The sequence below is a fragment of the Bubalus kerabau genome, chromosome 1 (assembly GCF_029407905.1).
Source record: "Bubalus kerabau isolate K-KA32 ecotype Philippines breed swamp buffalo chromosome 1, PCC_UOA_SB_1v2, whole genome shotgun sequence".
In the NCBI taxonomy this organism is placed as follows: Eukaryota; Metazoa; Chordata; class Mammalia; order Artiodactyla; family Bovidae; genus Bubalus; species Bubalus kerabau.
In genome coordinates, this window is record NC_073624.1 from 54,172,325 (window position 1) to 54,191,266 (window position 18,942).

The 18,942-nt window shown below is 42.4% G+C and overlaps 1 protein-coding gene and 1 pseudogene across 4 annotated transcripts in view; both read right to left on the reverse strand.

The window, feature by feature from the left end:
• Positions 1-757: 757 nt before the first annotated feature.
• The window catches only part of TXNRD1 (thioredoxin reductase 1), a 64,292-nt gene continuing 46,107 nt past the window's right edge, over positions 758-18,942 (reverse strand). For 3 of the 4 annotated variants that reach the window (XM_055574963.1, XM_055574954.1, XM_055574958.1), the window contains 4 exons: positions 15,346-15,453; positions 12,056-12,151; positions 7,966-8,100; positions 758-2,627 (listed from right to left, as the gene is read on the reverse strand). In XM_055574963.1, coding sequence (XP_055430938.1) covers positions 2,565-2,627; positions 7,966-8,100; positions 12,056-12,151; positions 15,346-15,453 — 402 coding nt within the window. In that variant the 3' untranslated portion in view covers positions 758-2,564. Of the gene's footprint in view, positions 2,628-5,938; positions 6,397-7,965; positions 8,101-12,055; positions 12,152-15,345; positions 15,454-18,942 lie in introns of those variants that run through there. The other variant, XM_055574972.1, reaches the window with a different exon arrangement.
• Positions 15,998-17,090, reverse strand: LOC129648553 (GTP-binding nuclear protein Ran-like; annotated as a pseudogene).

An 18,942-nucleotide genomic window follows, 5' to 3' on the forward strand; every position in this document is an offset into this window, starting at 1 on the left:
GTGCTAAGTGCCAAGCTGCTTCAGTCATGTCCCTTTGTGACCCGCTGAAAACCACACCCTGGATGTTGTTTCTTAGACCTTTTAAGGTGTTCTAAACCACAGTGCGGAGAAGGCAATGGCACCCCACTCCAGTACTCTTGCCTGGAAAATCCCATGGATGGATGAGCCTGGTGGGCTGCAGTCCATGGGGTCGCAAAGAGTCGGACACGACCGAGCGACTTCACTTTCACTTTTCACTTTCTTGCATTGGAGCAGGAAATGGCAACCTACTCCAGTGTTCTTGCCTGGAGAATCCCAGGGACGGGGGAGCCTGGTGGGCCGCTGTCTATGGGGTCGCACAGAGTCAGACACGACTGAAGCGACTTAGCAGCAGCAGCAGCAGCAGCAGCAGCAGGCTCCTCTGTCCACGGGATTCTCCAGGCAAGAATACTGGAGTAGGTTGCCATGCCCTTTTCCAGGGGATCTTCCTGATCCAGAGATCGAATCTGGGTCTTCCACACTGCAGGTAGATTCTTTACTACTGAGCCACTGGGGAAGCCCCAAATATGGAGGCTGAGAAGTCTCACACGCTACCTACCATCTGCAAGGGGTCAACAAGACTAGAATATGAACCTCAGCACATCGACCAGGCCCGACAGTGCAGCATCAATGAAACTGAGCACCGAATTCTCAGCATCACCAACATGAGCCCTGAAGTCCATTCAGTTCTCAGGCAAACAAGCCCGGGACTACCATTCAGTAAGAAGGCACAACACAGTGGATATTAATACCTTTTAATGTTTCACATTGCTTTTTTTTCCTTCCAGAAGATTTATAACAAAAATACATGGAATTTAATGAGTTTCAATACACCAGGCGATTACAGAGACAAGTCTATAAAGTGGGATTCTTCTTGTGGGGGCAGAATATTCCATTCCACGAAGAAGAGAGAATCACAACATGATTAGGCTTGATCACCCTGTACTGCCTGTGCTCTAGTTTCAGAAATTGGCAGACTTGGAGGAGAAAATAAAAAATTTAAAAAAATAATAAATAAAACCGAACACAGTCAGCTGCCTCAATTCCCCTCTCTTTTTCCTTTTTCCCTTCTCTCCACACAACCAGATGGGGTGGGGTGAGGCAGGGCCGTGGGAGGTCAGGGGCCCTGCTGACCGAACGCTGGGCAGACACCGAGTTCCCTGAGGTGATCGAGAAACGGACTTTGAATCAACCGCTCAGTGTTGTGGCTGAGAAACACACACAGAGGGAAGACCCCAAAAAGAGGGCTGGGGGGCTGCAAGAACTGCTGGTGGGAGGCCTGCCGGCCACAGCATGTTTAACATTCTACTTCTGCAGAGGGGACATGACCTAGATATAACGCACGGTCAGTAGCTGTAGCCGGAAATCTCTAACTGCAGGGTTAATACCTCTTTGTGATAATCCGAGTTGGAATGCTGGCAGAGCATGAACACTTCTGCCCAAATTCCACCAAGTACGGTCAACAGAAAAAGTCAAACCCACTTGGTTTTTAAATGAAAATCCTTCACATCCACCTGTGTTCAAAAATAATAAATTATGATATTAACAGCTTCCTTTTAAAAACAAAGCAATTACCACAAGAGTTAAATTTTCAAGTGTAGAGAGGCTTTTTTCCTATGAATGTAGTTCTCGAAGGGATAGATACCTAGCGCACATGAAAAATAAAGCTGTGGTATCTTGTGATTTCAGCTTAAAGCAAAAGCTACTCCCCAAAACAGTTTTAAACAAGCGCTAAATGTTTTCCATTGCAACAGATCTCAGCTCACTTAGACCAGCACACAACAGGGTAAATAAAGACATCTTTTGTTTTTCCCCATTTCAGGTGTACATCTGCCTCCATGATGAAGAATGTGGAAACCACACGGCACTACCGAGTCCTCTGCGGTGGAGACTCCTTCAGATAGGCTGGCCGGGCAGCCACTGCCTCTTCTAAACAGAACTAGAAACAATCACCAGTGGTGTGGCATGTGAGCAAACTGGCCAACCGTGCTTCCCTTGTTCTGGGAGGACGTGGGCCACAAGGCGGTCTCTCCCGGGACAAGCCTGGGAGCTTCCCCATGCTTTGCCGGTGATGAGTCGCTTGTATGTGCACACGGTAGCCATGACTTGCTTTTGGACCAAAATTGTTTGCTATCATCTCTAGTATCACTAACACCGAGGAGAAAAAGTGAAAAAAGAATCAACATTAGAAAGCTTGACGGTGAGCCTAAGAAAACCCACAAAGGAAAGGCCAAGAGAAAACTGCTTTGACGGTTCCATCACCACCCACCGCGAGGGGCTTGGGGCTGGTGACTTCATGGATGCATCGCTCCGATGCTCTGCCAAGAGTCAGTTTTCAGTCCATCACGGTAACCCCAATGCAATGCTGCCTGCCTTCCACGAATCACCTCCCACCCGTGAGATCCAAGGGGGCCTCGGGGAGTGTAAGCACGGGACACGCAGGTGCCAAACCCGAGAGCCTTTTGCAGCACTTCGCCTTGGACTTGGGCAAGAAACACATCGGTGGTTTGGAGTCTAGGCAGCAGCATCTACATTGGGGCTTAACCTCAGCAACCGGTCTGGAGGATGTTTCCCCCGGAGCGCTTGGTCACCGACAGAGTCGTGAACACCTGCAGGGGCGGAGACAACATGAGAGTTTCAGACACCGGGACGAAAGTTAGCAGAGGAGTTGAGATAACACCATATGTACAAAGGATGACTTGGCCGAGTACTTAAAATGTACACAATAGAGGGGTAATATGACCAAGGTAGGCATTTCACCAAGGTAAAGCAGAGAAAATGCAGGCTCTACCTAATAAAGCACTTATTAGCATGTGATTTATGAAGTGATTAAAACAATCTCTCTGGTTGCTTATTAATTCTCTAAAAGAAACACACCCGGAAATATTCTGGATACACAGAAAGGAATAAAGTGTAGTATTTCAAATACCCTTGTGCCCACCCAGCTCAGACAGCCTCATAATGTGGTTAGAACCCCGTGTGTGTCCCCCTTCCTGAGCTGATCCTCAGCTCTCTCCCTTTAGACACTCTTATCATGATCTCCTTCAGTCGACTACTCCCTTTCAGGCAGATTGAGTTGGCTGGAGAGATCCGTTGAGGCTGGGCCTCTCCAGCCACCGTCTCTCCTGAGCTCCACGACAGTAAGACCGGACCCACACCTCTTCAGACTTAACTCTGTCCAGCACTGACCCTCTGTCTTCCCTTAACCCAGCTTCTCCCGGTGATTGGCATCACCACTACTTGGCTGCTCAGGCCATGCGCTTGGAATTGATTCTTAATTCCTCTATTTCCACCACTGTTGATATATCATAAATTAGTAAGTCTTAGGTATCTTGCTTCTTTTCTGTCAAATCTGATCCTTCTTCGTGTTAACCCTACTGTGCTATTTCTGTTTCCAAAACAAATGGTGCCTTCACCTCCCTGTGATGACCCTGTATGGACATATGTTATACATTCCTGCCCTACTGGACAGGGATGTCGGGGACAGGGGCTTGCTCTGGCCAAGGTGGGGAAGTGGAAAGCATCACTTGGGAACACAAGCCCTGAGCACCAAGGTGCTTTTCCTGCACCTCCTGTCTCTCTGCCATTAAGCCACAGTGGCCCCAGAAGAAGCTGCCCCGTCAGCTGGGTCCTGGAGTGATGACAGCATGGGAGCTGGGCTGCAGCTGATCCGTGATGATCTTTCTCAAAGCCCCACAAGGCATACAGGCAAAAACAAAACCACACCCAAACTGACTATCCATGCTGCTCATGCATGAAAACATAAAGTAATTTTGTGTTTAGCAATGTGGGAGACCTGGGTTCGATCCCTGGGTTGGGAAGATCCCCTGGAGAAGGGAAAGGCTACCCACTCCAGTATTCTGGCCTGGAGAATTCCATGGACCGTATAGTCCACCGAGTCACAAAGAGTTGGTAACGACTGAGCGACTTTCACTTCACTTCAGCAAGCCAGCGAGTGTCTCACTGAGACAAGAAGCCACGGCTGATTTGGGGGAGTCCCCAGTGGAATCAAGACTTATTGCCAGCATACCTGGACACCCTCTTTGGTCAGCTGCATCTTTGATTCTCAAGAAATATCTGGTTTCCTGATTTTTAATACAAAGAGGAAAGCACAAGAAATTGAGGCCGTTTTGACTTCTACAGGTCAAAGCAATAGGAATCAGCATCAAAAATACTTGTGAATAAGAGGGGAAAACACTTCTGTGTAAAGGAGGAACAATACTGAGAAAAATCCTTGTCTATTTAGCCTTAAAGCAATGACAAAGCCTTTTTTTCCCCCTCTATGCCAATTTACCAGCAGCACTGCAAAAAAAGTCAGACCCAAGTAATAATGGCTAGTAAAACATTTAAAGTATAAACCCAGAAGAAAATGTGAGAACAATTCACATTCCCAAAAATAATAATTATAAGAAGTTCATCCTTATTAACAAAGATATGTGAAAAGGCTTGAAATAGTCCTTTCTTTTAAACTTATTACAGAAAAAGTTACACTGAATTTTGCAACATTTTCACGAGCACTCAAATTCAAAGCTGATGACACTATAAACTAGTACAACTCTTCTTTGAAGAGCAATATAACTCCTTTGTTTAAAAAAAATGTGTGACTGTGGGTGAGAACAGCAAGATAATATGCATTAATGAAAATAGCTGTGTTCGGATGCTGGTATTACAGGCAATTTAAAATACCATCAAACATGCTCTCTTTCCAATTTTTTAAAGGAAGAAAAATAATGAGCAAGGGAATACATTAAAGCCAATTTCATGCTTGTGAATTTGCAAGCTTATGTTTTATTTCTTAGGAATTAATTTAGAAATAGAACTTGTAGGATGTGTGGATAAAAAACTAAACCCATCAAAAATGGAAAGAAATGAAGGGGGAAAGAAAGAGCTCTCATCTATTTTTCTTCTACTGGAAACATGTTCAAGACATGGGGAAGCCAAACCGCCATTGCTGGTTAGTCTATACGGAAAAAAACCAAACAGGGTCAATTCCTACACGGATCTTATACGCACAGACCTGATTTAGAATTGTCCTAAAAATATACTTGAAAAAAATGGCAGAGGCAGCTTCTTGATCCCAGGACAAAGAACACGCTCACAAAAGGGTAAATCAACACTACGGGAGGCATGTACATCTCTTACCCAGCCAACCCCTCCGAGCCTCACAAGATCCCTCCACCCCACTCACTGCAGACTGTGATTATGTTGACTATTAATGAAACAAAACTTTTGATGTTTGGCACTAAAGTTCATTTAAGATATTGCACAGGTCTTGTCTCTGATGCTCCTTCTTCTTAAGCCATTATTTTTTCTCTATAGATAAACTTAATTAGTTGAAATTGCTACTCAAAATCACATGTGATCAGTTTCCTCTTCAATTATTACTGCTCAGATGTCCAGGATAAATAACCAACACACCAGCCTCAAACTGAATAATGCTCATGTGTCACTGACTCCTCAGGCCTTGAGAGTCCCTCTCTCACGGACACCAAGGGGCTCTCAGTCAAAACACCAGTCGTCTCTCCTCCTCCCACAGTGACTCCGGAAGGAAATCCTGTGCAAACTATTTCCTTCCAAAAAAGCAAAGCCTCCACCGAGGAATGCGTCAACTCCTGTAGGCAACTACTTTGGAGCCAAAGGTTGTGCAATCACCCAGGTTCTTTTATAGAAATGGTACAAACCACCCACAGCTGTGTGGCACTGCGACAGCAGTCCTGAGGGCCTTCAGGTCCCGGAGTAAACCATGATCTCTGCCACACAGGGTTCTCGTACTTGGTGCTCCCTCGGACTGAATGACACAAATGCATTCTTCTCCTCTTGTGCGAGAACTGCCCCCCAACCCTCCTGCCCCAAACGCCACTGTGCACTTGTCCTGAGCCTGGGACCCACCACCCAGATGTGTGCCCGGCCCTTCCCTCACCCGCCTCGCTGCTCTGACTCAAACCCCTGCTGCTCCCCAGCACCCAGCACGGAGCTAGGCACACAGCTGCACAACAAATGCACTCAGAGGGAGACAACGGCAGCCAGTTTTTTAATCTCATTAATCAGTTGCCACCATGGAAAAGCCCTATGAACAAAGTGAATGTTCACCTCTGAGCTTCAAAGTTATAAAAGAAACAACAAATGGAGATGCACAGCGGCAAATGCTTCAGGAGGGTTTCCAGCATGCCAGGCGCACTGCGGGGACAGGCCTTTGGCTGACCTCTCCGTGGGCCTGGACTTCATGGGGTCGCCTGTCTTCTCCACTGCACCTCTCTGCCCAGCTGGCAGAAAGCCCACAGACAGTGCCGCGTGCTGCCACTGGGTCATGTCACAACACGACACGACACGACCAAGGGAGGCAGCAGGAGCCACGCTCATGTCAGCCTTTTAACCAGTCTGTTGAGAATCAAATTCAGATTAAAAAACTAGACACTCGCATAACCAAGTTGGGAAGGGATGTCTTTATCCCAGTTGAGGATGACTGTTGTTTTAAAGTATCCTAGACTTTTAACCATACCCACCGTCGTGGATTGAATAAAGTCCTCCAGAAAGAGCAGCTCAAGTCCTAGGCCCAGTGCCCGTGAACATTGTGACTCTGGTTGGAAACAGGGTCTTTGCAGATGTAACCAAGTGAAAACGAAACCATGCTGGATCAGCAGGCCCTAATCTATGACCTTACAGTAGGAGGGAAATGTGGACCCAGACACGCAGCAGGTAAGGCCACATGAAGCCAGAGGCAGAGGCTGTAAAGGAAGGCCTCGTGTCCAGAGGCCCTGGACGGAGCATGGCCCTGCTTTCAGACTCTGGCCTCCAGCACTCTTAGAGAAGACATTCCTGTTGTTTCTAAACGCCTAAGTTGCAATAGTGTGTTATGTCAACCCCAAGAAACTAACATACTATTTTTGAAAAAGAATGACACTAACTGGCTCCTCTCCTTCCCTAGACAGTCTTAGTCATGACACTGAATAAAAGATACACTGCACAATCTTCAAGAGCTTTTAAAAATCTATTCTCTTTTCAATTTTTATGTATCATTTTTGAAATTCAGTTTTACTTCACAAAAACGAGTTTTCAAAAACAAAACAACAATAAATAAAATCCACAACCAAACAACATATACAAAGTTTTCTGTGAATAATGACCTGGTCACTAAACAGGTGCACAGTATAGAGGAAGGCACTCAGGGAAAAGACAGAGCAAGAGGAAACAAGAACACCCTTCCAGGCTGCACTGCTCAGCTCTGTTCCTGAGCCTCTCGACGCGTAACTCCCCCGGCCTCCGGGCTCTCCAGTGTAGACGCGTGCCCGGTCTACAAGCCCTACCTAGTGGTAGCACGGTAAGTAAGTAGCTCGGGGATGAGCACTGACAGGTGTGGAGAAACATGACACCCGGAGGCCCCACTGGGAAATCTCCAGTTCTCCTGTCATTGGCTTATCTTTCTTTCACAAGCTTCTCTTTCTCATCCTTTGACACTGAAAGCTAACGAGGGAGACAACATCATTAGCCTCCAGGTAGCTCAGGGATAACTAGGATTGATGCTCTTTTTGAGTATGAATGTCATCATCAGCTGATTGCCATGAAAATAATTTATGACACATGATAAATAAACGATTTGAAGCATATCCGTATAAATCACTCTCACCATTTTTACTATTCAGCACCACGACAGTACTATCTAGTGGGCTTTCCAGGTGGTGCAGTGGTAAAGAATCCACCTGCCAATGTAGGAGACACAAGAGGCTCGGGTTTGATCCCTGGATCGGGAAGATCCCCTACAGTAGGAAACGGTAACCCACTCCAGTATTCTTGCCTGGAGGATCCCACTGTCAGAGAAGCCTGGTGGGCTACAGCCGATGGGGGTCACAAAGAGTCAGACATGACTGACACACATGGACAGACACCATCTAGCCTTAATTGAAAGTGTGGAGAAAAAATAATAATAAAAAAGAAAGTGTGGAGACACACCTCTGCGCAAACGGGGTGGATTCCGATGGTGCTGTCCAGCTGGTCTTTGGTCAGCCCACATTTGAGTGCCGCTGCGAAGCCCTGCGTCACTTCTCCAGCATTTGGACCCAGTACGTGGAAGCCCACAACACGTTCCTAAGATACAAAAGAGTGATACAATTATGTAGAATTTTCCCTCCTTAACAGCCTGGAATATTTTTCCAGTCTAATCGAAAAAAAAAAAAACCATTTAGAAATACTGATGCTTGCTGCTGAAAGCTGTGTAGGCTGAAGGTACTGCAACACGGGCTAATACAGAACTGTGGTCACATTAAGCAAGAAGGAAGAGAAAGAACCAGCCACTGGTGATGATGAGGAAAAACACTTTGGAAAAGCAAAAATGTGTGCAACCCCGTAAGCACCAAAATGTTCTGGAAAGTGTTTTCAAAGGGCTGTTCAGTGGTGCCCTCATCTCTATCAGGTTGTCTCAAAGCTCCAGGTAAACTACCTGTGGGAGCTGAAACATTTAATAGCAGCCATTCAAATTAAAAAACCATTTAAACTGAAGTTTTGGGAGTAGACAGAAGAATCTGAGAGCCTTCCAATGTGAAAACATTTTTGAAAGCAAGAGAAAAATATTTGGCAATTCTAAAATACCTGTGTGGGAATCATTTTGGATAAATGCTAAATCCAAACTCAGGCTACCCCTGCCAAGAGCAGGGAAACATGTTGTATTCTACTGTGCAGACTTTCCGAGCTCTGGGCTGGCCCACCCAATCCAACCCTCTTGTAACAGACGAGGCAGCTCAGGCAATGAGGCGCAGAGCCTTATCTGATGTTCAATGGCTCCCTGAAAACAGTCAGGAAGGGCCTTCTGTATGTAATCCACTTCATGTTAGACTCTTGCTTTATTTATTTTGGCAATAGGGGTTGTGCATATGGATAAACAAAGCACAAGACTTAAATGCAATAATATGGACAGATCTCAAAAAGTGAGATTAAAAAGGAAAAGGTACAGGCTTCTATTTAGCTGAGGATACCACCTTTCTATAAACCATGATGTATGATGTTTACAGGACATAATAGGCAGCAAATATATAAAAGTATGAACAGTGAGACAGCTCAACGTGAGGAGAGTGCGGTCTCTGGGGCAGGGAAGGAATGGGGGTGGAGGACCAAGAAGGAATGTGAAAGACGATTAGGCTAGAGGTTAACAGCATGGATTCTAGTTGCCTTGGACTGAATTCCAGCTCCTAGCACAATTAACTTCCACACTTCAGCTTCCTTGTCTATAAAATGGGGATAACAATAGCATAGTACTTCACAGGATTATACAAGGATTAAATAAGTTAGTACATGTAGACCATTAAGTAATGGCTGGCACATTTTATATGTTCAATAAGTAAATATAGCCTATTATAAACTGTGAGCTTCCCCGGTGGCTCACGGGTAAAGAATCGGCCTGCCAAGGCAGGAGATCAGCGTTTGATCCCTGGGTGGGGAAGCCCCCCTGGAGGAGGAAATGGCAACCCATTCCAATATTCTTGCCTGAAAAATTCCATGGACAGAGGAGCCTGGTGGGCTATACTCCATGGGGTCACAAAGAGTAGGACACGACTGGGCACCTATGTGTTATAAACTGCCTCTATGACACAAATGTCTGTCTTTCATAAGAGAAGCTCTGGGCAAAATACACCAACATGTTAATAGTCAGAGTCTGCAGTAGGTACTTGCCCTATTCCTTTCAGCAAATTTCAAATACACTGTGTATAAAAAGGATAGCATACAAAAAGAATAAAAGCCTAGCAAGCAAGTACTATTTAAAACCAAGCACATTCAGTCACTGTGAAGTAACCAAACTCAAAATGAATACAGCCTGCCCCAAGGATGGTCAAAAACCAGAAGCAAGCTTTTATATAGGATGGCTTATGACAAAAGAGCAATAACAAGTATTCATCTCTTGTAATACTGTCTTTTTTATGAAAATAATTGACAGCAATACCATCCAACAATACCATCCTCAGTTATTTTAATTAAAATGAGTTTTCACTGGTAGTGTACATATTATATAAAAAAATGCCATTTGAACAAATGACACAGCAGTAAAAGAAAAAAAAAAAGAGAACTGGGTACAGTTAAAATAGATTTGCTTGATATAAAGGAAACTTTTGAGGTTTCACTGACTGCTGTATGCAAATAAAGTATCTCCTACTAGACATCAGACTGCTAGCAGGAACTCGTGACATTCTCTCCTTTTGTCTGTAGCAGCATGGTATCTAATGCATACTCATACAAATAACTTTATTAAAATTACTTCTAAACAGACAAAACTCTACATAAAACTGTTCTCTATGTCAATTCTGTATAGCTTGCTAGAGGTAATCCTAGTATGTCTATTTATTAAATGCATCTATTGATGACCTTTTTTGTAGTGAATCCAGGTTTTCCTAGAACCCTGCGCTCTGCAAAAAAGCAATCTGCAACTGCGCTACTGTGTAAAGCAGTAGTTACTGAACCAATACATCATTTCCTGTCCGACTCTGTGCGACCCCATAGACAGCAGCCCACCAGGCTCCCCCGTCCCTGGGATTCTCCAGGAAAGAACACTGGAGTGGGTTGCCATTTCCTTCTCCAATGCATGAAAGTGAAAAGTGAAAGTGAAGTTGTTCAGTCATGTCCAACCCTCAGCGACCCCATGGACTGCAGCTTTCCAGGCCCCTCCGTCCATGGGATTTTCCAGGCAAGAGTACTGACTGGAGTGGGGTGCCATTGCCTTCTCCAAATATACCACTTAATTATACTCAAATCCAAAAATGAAAAAAATGAATTCATTAGGCTATTAACATATGGATTCTTTTAGTTGTTTATATTTTTATTGGGGATACTTTTTGAAAACTAAGATCTCAACTAAGTTAAAAATATACCAATTCTCGTTAAGATTCAACCCACAAAGGTAAGAGAGACCAAGAGGTACAGACTTCCAGTTACAAAATAAACAAGTCACTATACAGTCATGTACAGTGTGGGGAATACAGTCAAACTAGAGTTATCATGGTGATCATTTGAAATGTACAGAAATATCAAATAATCAAACCTTTATGTTCTATACCAGGAACTAACACAGTGCTGTGAGAGTCATTAATACTTTGAAAAAGAGATCAGACTTGTGGTTACCAGAGGTAGGGGATGCGGGAAGGGAGAAATGGATCAAGCTAGTCGAAAGGTACAAAATTCCAATTATAAGACTAAATAAGCACTCGGGGTATAATGTGTGTGTATGTGTGCTCAGTCGTGTCCAATTCTTGCCACTCCGTGGGCTGTACAGCCCACCAGGCTCCTCCATCCATGGGATTTCCCAGGCAAGAATACTGGAGTGCGTTACCATTTCTTTCTCCAGGGGATCTTCCTGACCCAGGGATCAAACTCACATCTGCAATGGCAGACGGATTCTTTACCACTGAGCCACCTGGGAAGCCCCAGCGGTGTAATGTATAGCAGGATAAATATAACTAACATTGCTGCCAGTTAGATATGAAAGTTGTTAAGAGAGTAAATCCTGAGTTCTCATCACACACACGGAACACTTACAGAGCATGTGCACAGACATACACTTGTCCCAGGTGACAATACAGAAAATGGGGGCAGTAGTCAGAAAGTCTGAAAACCAATGCCTTCATCACTTTGTAGGTATGGAAACAAAGCCTGTGAGGTCAGGGGCTTTATCCTTAGGTCTTTGTTACTAGTTGTTACACAAAGCAGCAAGCAATGAAATCTTAAATCAGAACCCAATCAAGAGTTCCCCCATTCCAGCTTTCTCACTAGTGCTGGCTGCTTAGCATATGAACTTGGGTTACTCCTTTCCTGTTCTGTCATTATTTTTAGATAGTCAATGGCTTCACTGGTTCTGACTGCCTGCCCACAACACATTCAAGCAGAGGGGAGTCAGGCCGTGTCATCATGGGCCTCACCCTAGTAACGTCCACACAGCTGGGGAGACTCACAGGTGAAATACGAAAAGAATGCAATGTGTGTCATCACGTGGTCAAAACAGAGCTGCATAGTAAAAATAAAATGAAATCAGTAGAAAGGAGTAAATATGAATAGCACTTACATTGTCTTTGATATTGCAGACTACTTTTGCGTAACATTTGTTGTTATCCCTTGATGGAATCGTCCATTCCAATGGCCAAAAGTAACTATGGTAAACCTGGGAAGACAGAAGCACAATTTAGACCCATCGTATCAAGACGTAACCTCAGATATGCAGATGACACCACCCTTATGGCAGAAAGTGAAGAGGAACTAAAAAGCCTCTTGATGAAAGTGAAAGAGGAGAGTGAAAAAGTTGGCTTAAAGCTCAACATTCAGAAAACGAAGATCATGGCATCCGGTCCCATCACTTCATGGGAAATAGATGGGGAAACAGTGGAAACAGTGTCAGACTTTATTTTTTGGGGCTCCAAAATCACTACAGATGGTGACTGCCGCCATGAAATTAAAAGAGGCTTATTCCTTGGAAGGAAAGTTATGACCAACCTAGATAGCATATTCAAAAGCAGAGACATTACTTTGCCAACGAAGGTTCGTCTAGTCAAGGCTATGGTTTTTCCTGTGGTCATGTATGGATGTGAGAGTTGGACTGTGAAGAAGGCTGAGCATCGAAGAATTGGTGCTTTTGAACTGTGGTGTTGGAGAAGACTCTTGAGAGTCCCTTGGACTGCAAGGAGATCCAACCAGTCCATTCTGAAGGACATCAGCCCTGGGATTTCTTTGGAAGGAATGATACTAAAGCTGAAACTCCAGTACTTTGGCCACCTCATGCAAAGAGTTGACTCATTGGAAAAGACTCTGATGCTGGGAGGGATTGGGAGCAGGAGGAAAAGGGGACGACAGAGGATGAGATGGCTGGATGGCATCACTGACTAGATGGACGTGAGTCTGAGTGAACTCCAGGAGTTGGTGATGGACAGGGAGGCCTGGCGTGCTGTGATTCATGGGGTCGCAAAGAGTCAGACATGACTGAGCAACTGATCTGATCTGATCAAGAAGTACGTCTGTCAAACACTAGTTGTGGTGTGAAGACACTGGATGCTCTTTAATATTTAATAATTAGACTTTTATTAAACAAAACAATTCATGGAACATATAAGAACCTGGTCAGAAGGTAAATAACTTTAAACTCATAGTTGACAACTCTTTTGCCAGAATCTCATCCCTTAATTATACTTCAGCCTGCAATGAATCAACCTTATGTAACAACAACAAAGTTCAAGCAAATGAGAGAAAGAAGCCATGTAATTACTTTCCGTCTTGCATTAAAAAAAAAGAAACCAACGCTATCTTGTTACCTCAAAAGAATGACAACTTTGGGCAAGAAACAAGTATGGTGCCAGGAACAATTATAGCAATTATCTAGTTCTCTTACTTAATATTTCCAAAGACATCTCCTTCTCTGAAATTATCCACCAAAAGTACCAGAGGAGGGAAGGAAGGAGGGAGAGATGACAGATGAAAGGACACAGACATCCTTACTGACATTTCATAAACTTAAGTCTTGGATGACTAATAGGATTTTTTTCTCCTTCAACTGCTAGCCTCATTTCAAAACATACAATGTTGGTAGGATATTTTAAAAACACACGATTATCTAAACATTATATAACATTCTTTTATCTTGTAATATGATGTAAATTTTTTGATAAATGTGGGTTACAAAACTGAATGTATAGTATCATAGTATCACGACAATTACACAGGGGAAAAAATGATTTTAAAAACTACTAACAACAGCTGTGTTATCAACTTAAGTCTATGAGGGATTGTTTCCTATTTCCTTTGTATTTTTTAAGATTTCTTCAACTCAAATGCCTTGCCTTTATAATGAAAAATGCAAATTCTAATCAAACAAATACAAAAAAATTATCTGAAAAAATATAGAATATTAAGAATCTTAAAATTTAAGTTATATTTTGATAGCAATATATACTCAGAAAATAATCAGAGATAGAGACAATGAGTAACAAAGATGTTCATCATTCTATTCATAATAGTGAAAAATTAATCTAATAAAATGGCTTAAAAAATTACTATATAGTAGCACCCTTGAAAGGAAATATTGCCAAAGTAATTTTTTAAAATGGTGCTTTTAGAGGGAAATGCTTGTGATCTAACACTAATTGTCAAGTACAACAGAAAATTGCATCTAACTTAATCACACTTTAAAAATTAAGCTATGTACACCAACACAAAATTATACATATATAAAATAGATACTTAGACTAGAATATGCAAAAATATTAATAGCAGTTATCTTTTCATGAATTAAAATTTCCTTTTTTAATATTTTGAAAATTTCCTATGAGGGTATACTATTCTTATAACCAGAAAAAAATGCTAATAATGTGTTACTGATAGATCAATATTACATGTTATTACTAAAATATAGAATAAAAGAAGTTGTTGAGAAATTTAAAATAGACTTTCATATTACAAAATGTACTCTGATTCACAAATCTGGTCTTTTAGGTTTTACTGCAAACTTTTTTTCCCAAATGATTTAAACAGTAGACCCTTTGTGTGGCATTATTTGTGTATATAAAAGTAGTTTACTTCATGTGCAGTTTCCTTGACATTGGTGGTGGTTTAGTAGCTAAGTCGTGCCTGACTGTAGTGACCCCATAAACTAGCCCACCAGGCTCCTCACCCATGGGATTTCCCAGGCAAGAATACTAGAGTGGGTTGCCATTTCCTTCTCCAGGGGATCTTCCTGGCCTAGGAATTGAACCTGGGTCTCCTGTACTGCAAGCAGATTCTTTACCAACTGAGCTATGAGGGAATCCCTTCCTTGACTACATATAGGATAAAAAGTGACTGGCAACATTAGCTATAAATTAAAGGGTAATGGTAGGGGAAAAAAAGCTAATAGAACAGTAGAAATGTAGGTACTTTTTAGTTTTTTTCCCTGTATTTTTTTAACCATATCAATAATAAAAAGAAACCAGTAAAAGTGGTTTTGAAAAACAGAACCAAGAATTACTGGATCAACTGATGAATGGAAGGTAGGTCAGATAACAATATTATATCAACAGTAAACTGTCTAAAAAGTAGTAACCACCATGTGTTTAGATAGGAAAATGTCCTTGTTCATAGTATTAAAGCATTTAGGGGTAAAGGGGCATTCAACTTACTCTTAAATGGTTCAGGAAAAAGAAATACACACAGATGCACGGAGATAAAGAGACTATGAAGAGGATAAAACAAATGGGCAAAATGTTACTAATACATGAATCTGGAAAATGGGTATACGAAAGTTCTTTGTACTATTTTTCAGCTTCTCTTTATGCTAGAAATTATTTTAAATTTTGGGAAAAAGAGTACTAAGTAGTGAAGAGTAAAACTTACCTCAACATTTTCTTCCCCAAATTTCTCCACAGCTTTCTCCTCAGAAAGACCACAAGACCCATATTCCAAAGGAGTGAAAACAGTCGTTGGAACGTTTTCATAGTCACACTGTTTCAAAACAGAGGAAGGGAGTTATGATGGGAGAGATTATAACTCAAAAGAACATATACTTCAAAAAACTTCAAAATGAGGAGAGAAAAGTAGACTAATAAAAGCCTACTGTACTGAGAACCATTAACTTATGTGATAATATTTCAGCAGAGGTTTACATTCTGTCAAGACTAGTCATGAATAAGAGGCTCATGCGGCTTCTCATCCAGCTATCAACTCATGTTGATAAGCACATGCTTTCTGTCCGTTAAATAAAGCAAAAACAATCCTTGTGCACCCAATGTTGTAAGTCTATTACTAATGCAGAAGTTAACAGACTTTACTGGAAAATCAATTAGGTAATACAAATCAAGAGCCATAAAAACATTTTACAGTTTTTGGCCCAATAACCTCACTTTTAGAAATCTATGATAATAATTTAATATACAGAAAAAGCTACGTAAATTAACTGAGCAATGTCACAGTTCTCATCAATAGTGGAAATATCAGAGTGGCTTTAAAATTCAAGTAAGAAAGTGGTTCTATAGTACATATTCTCAACGCACTCTTTTTTTTTTTTTTAGATATTTGAAATACAACTTTATTCTGATTCTAAACGAAAAGGAATGGGAATGACAGTAACAAACAAGATTCCACCTCTCAATATTGTCATGTGACTATAGCAGTCTTATATTTGAAACTCAAGGAGGAAACAACTGTGTTCCAAAACACCTAAATATGCAGGTCCAAAAAATGAAGTTTTTTTTTTTAACTGCCACATTCACGCCAAAGCCCATCCATGTCCTTCAGCATCCAAAGATTAAGCACATGTTCTGCTTAGCTATATAATAAAGTGGCAAACACGCCGCACCACTGACATCACAGGACAGTTGCCTATAAAACTCGACTTCCGACGCTGGGCCCCAGCTTCACTTTCTCACAGGTCATCATCTTCATCCGGGAGAGCAGTTGTCTGAGCAACCTCTAAGTCGTGCTCATACTGTGCTGCCAAGGCTGGGTCCATGACCACCTCTGGTGGGGCCAGAGCAGGCATGGCGACAAACTCCAAGTTAGGGTCTCCAATCAGTTTTCTAGCAAGCCAGAGGAAGGGCTTCAAAGCTGTAGTTACTTTTGGCAGAAATGTCATAGTACTGAAGATTCTTCTTTCGGTGGAAGACAATTGACTTTGCCTTAACCTTTCTGTCCTTAATATCTACTTTGTTGCCACACAACACAATTGGGATGTTCTCACACACTCGTACCAGATCTCTATGCCAGTTAGGCACATTCTTGTAAGTAACTCTTGATGTTACGTCAAACATTATAATGGCACACTGAGCTTGTATATAATAACCATCTCTCAGTCCACCAAATTTCTCCTGACCAGCTGTATCCCATACATTGAACTTAATAGGTCCTCTGTTGGTATGGAACACAAGAGGATGGACCTCAACACCCAAGGTAGCTATATACTTCTCAAATTCACCAGTCAGATGACACTTAACGAATGTAGTTTTTCCAGTACCACCATCACCAACAAAAACAAGTTTGAACTGAACTTGGGGTTCTCCTTGGGCAGCCATCGCGATGTTACTTCCAGAAGCATCTGTGCGCCCATCTGACTCTCAATGCACTCTTATGCAGCCATTAACATGGTAACGAAGACCAAGGAGCAAAAGAAGTTCATGATGGGCTTTTCCCTGGTGGCTCAGTGGTAAAGAATCTGCCTACCAATGCAAGAGACACAGGTTTGATCCCTGATCTGGGAAGACTGCACATGCCATGGAGCAACTAAGCCTACGCATCGCATCTACTGAGCCTGTGCTCTAGAGCCTGGGAGCCGTGACTACCAGAGCCCTTGTGCCCTAGAGCCAGTGCTGCGCAAGAGAAGCCACCACAATGAGAAGCCTGCACATCACCAGCTAGAGAGTAGCCCCCACTGGCTGCACCTAGAGAAAAGCCTGTGGAGTGACAAAGACCCAGCACAGTCAAAAATAAATAAATAAATAAACAAAATTATTCAAAAAAAAAAAAAAAGTTCATGACTGTGACAGTATTTCCAAAGCATACTTTAATAGTCATAGATGACAAAAGGGTTCTGAAGTCGAACAAGTTTGTAAAATGCTGTATTAAGCAAATAGGTTTCTCAACCATCAGATTTCTCAGAGGCTTTAATACGCTGATGTGAATTATGAAAAACACAATTACGGAGATGCCAAATACATTTGCAAATGCCAGTTGGTAAAAACCTACCCAGTCACATTTGGACAAAGAGGTTAAGTCATTCTGAACTTAAAATATGAACAATACAATTCTCACTCTCTCACACAGTAGGGTGGAATCTTTAAAATGTGCCTCCCTCTAGAATTAGCAATATATAGTCTTTTTTTCCTCTAATACAAATCCTTGGAATTCTGATTCAAAAGTAAAGACAGACTTCTGCTTACACCCATAATGGACCACGTTTACTTCCTGCTTTAAACAACTTAAAAAAAAAAAAAAAAAGACAAATATGAAACACTTCTTAGACACTGGACCATGGGTAGCGCAGCACCATGGCTGCTGTTGAGATGGGAAACGAGAAGGGCAACAAATGAGGCGACTGTCCTGCCCAGAGCACTTTCTAGGGCTTTGTAAGGAGAGGGAACAGACTGCAGAGTGGTCTTTCTGAGTTACAGCAACAGAGATCCCGGTTCAGGGATGCCAACATGGCCGGAAGCTGCAGGGCAGAACAGCAAAGTGGGTGAGGCTGCATAAAGAGAAAGTGAGATCGGCAGAGAGGGCCTCCTGAGATTTGGGCTGAGCACTGATCTGTAAATCAATGCCAGAGGAAAGTAATCAGGGTGAGGAAGGAGCCACCGGCAAGCAGTGAGCCCCAAAATGACCTACTCTTACAAGCCCGAGTAGGGAAAGAGTTCACAGTAGGAGGAATGGGACAGACTCCTTAGAAGGGCCTCCATTGAGCAGAACTAAATTAGGCCTAAATGAAACGTTACTGTTGACACATCCAAAAAAAGCTGAAAAGCAGGTTACACAAGGATAAACTGACTCCTGTGTAACTTAACGGGTCACCAAAACAAACTCCAACACTATATAAAGGAATGCAACAAAACCCAGCACCCAACAGTGTAAACGGCACAAAGTCTTTATCCCTCCAAACTAATATCAAGAATAAAACTAATCAATAGAAATAGACACTGCGAAAGAGATGATGGGATTAGCAGAGGACATTAAAAGAGCTATTAAAAACGTGTTCTGTAGGCTCAAGAAGGTAGATAAAAATGCAGTCTGCTGAGGACAGAAAAGGAAAATGTAACTTGTAGAGATGAAACTATCTGAAGTGCAAATTACACAGAATGGGATTTACATCCCAAGGCTACAAAAGAAAAGATCAGTGGACTTGAAGACATTGCAATAGGCTCTCTGAGAAAAGCACAGAAACAGGGGGAAAAACATGAACAGAGCATCAGAGACCCATGGGATAATAGCAAGTGAATCACCAGTCAT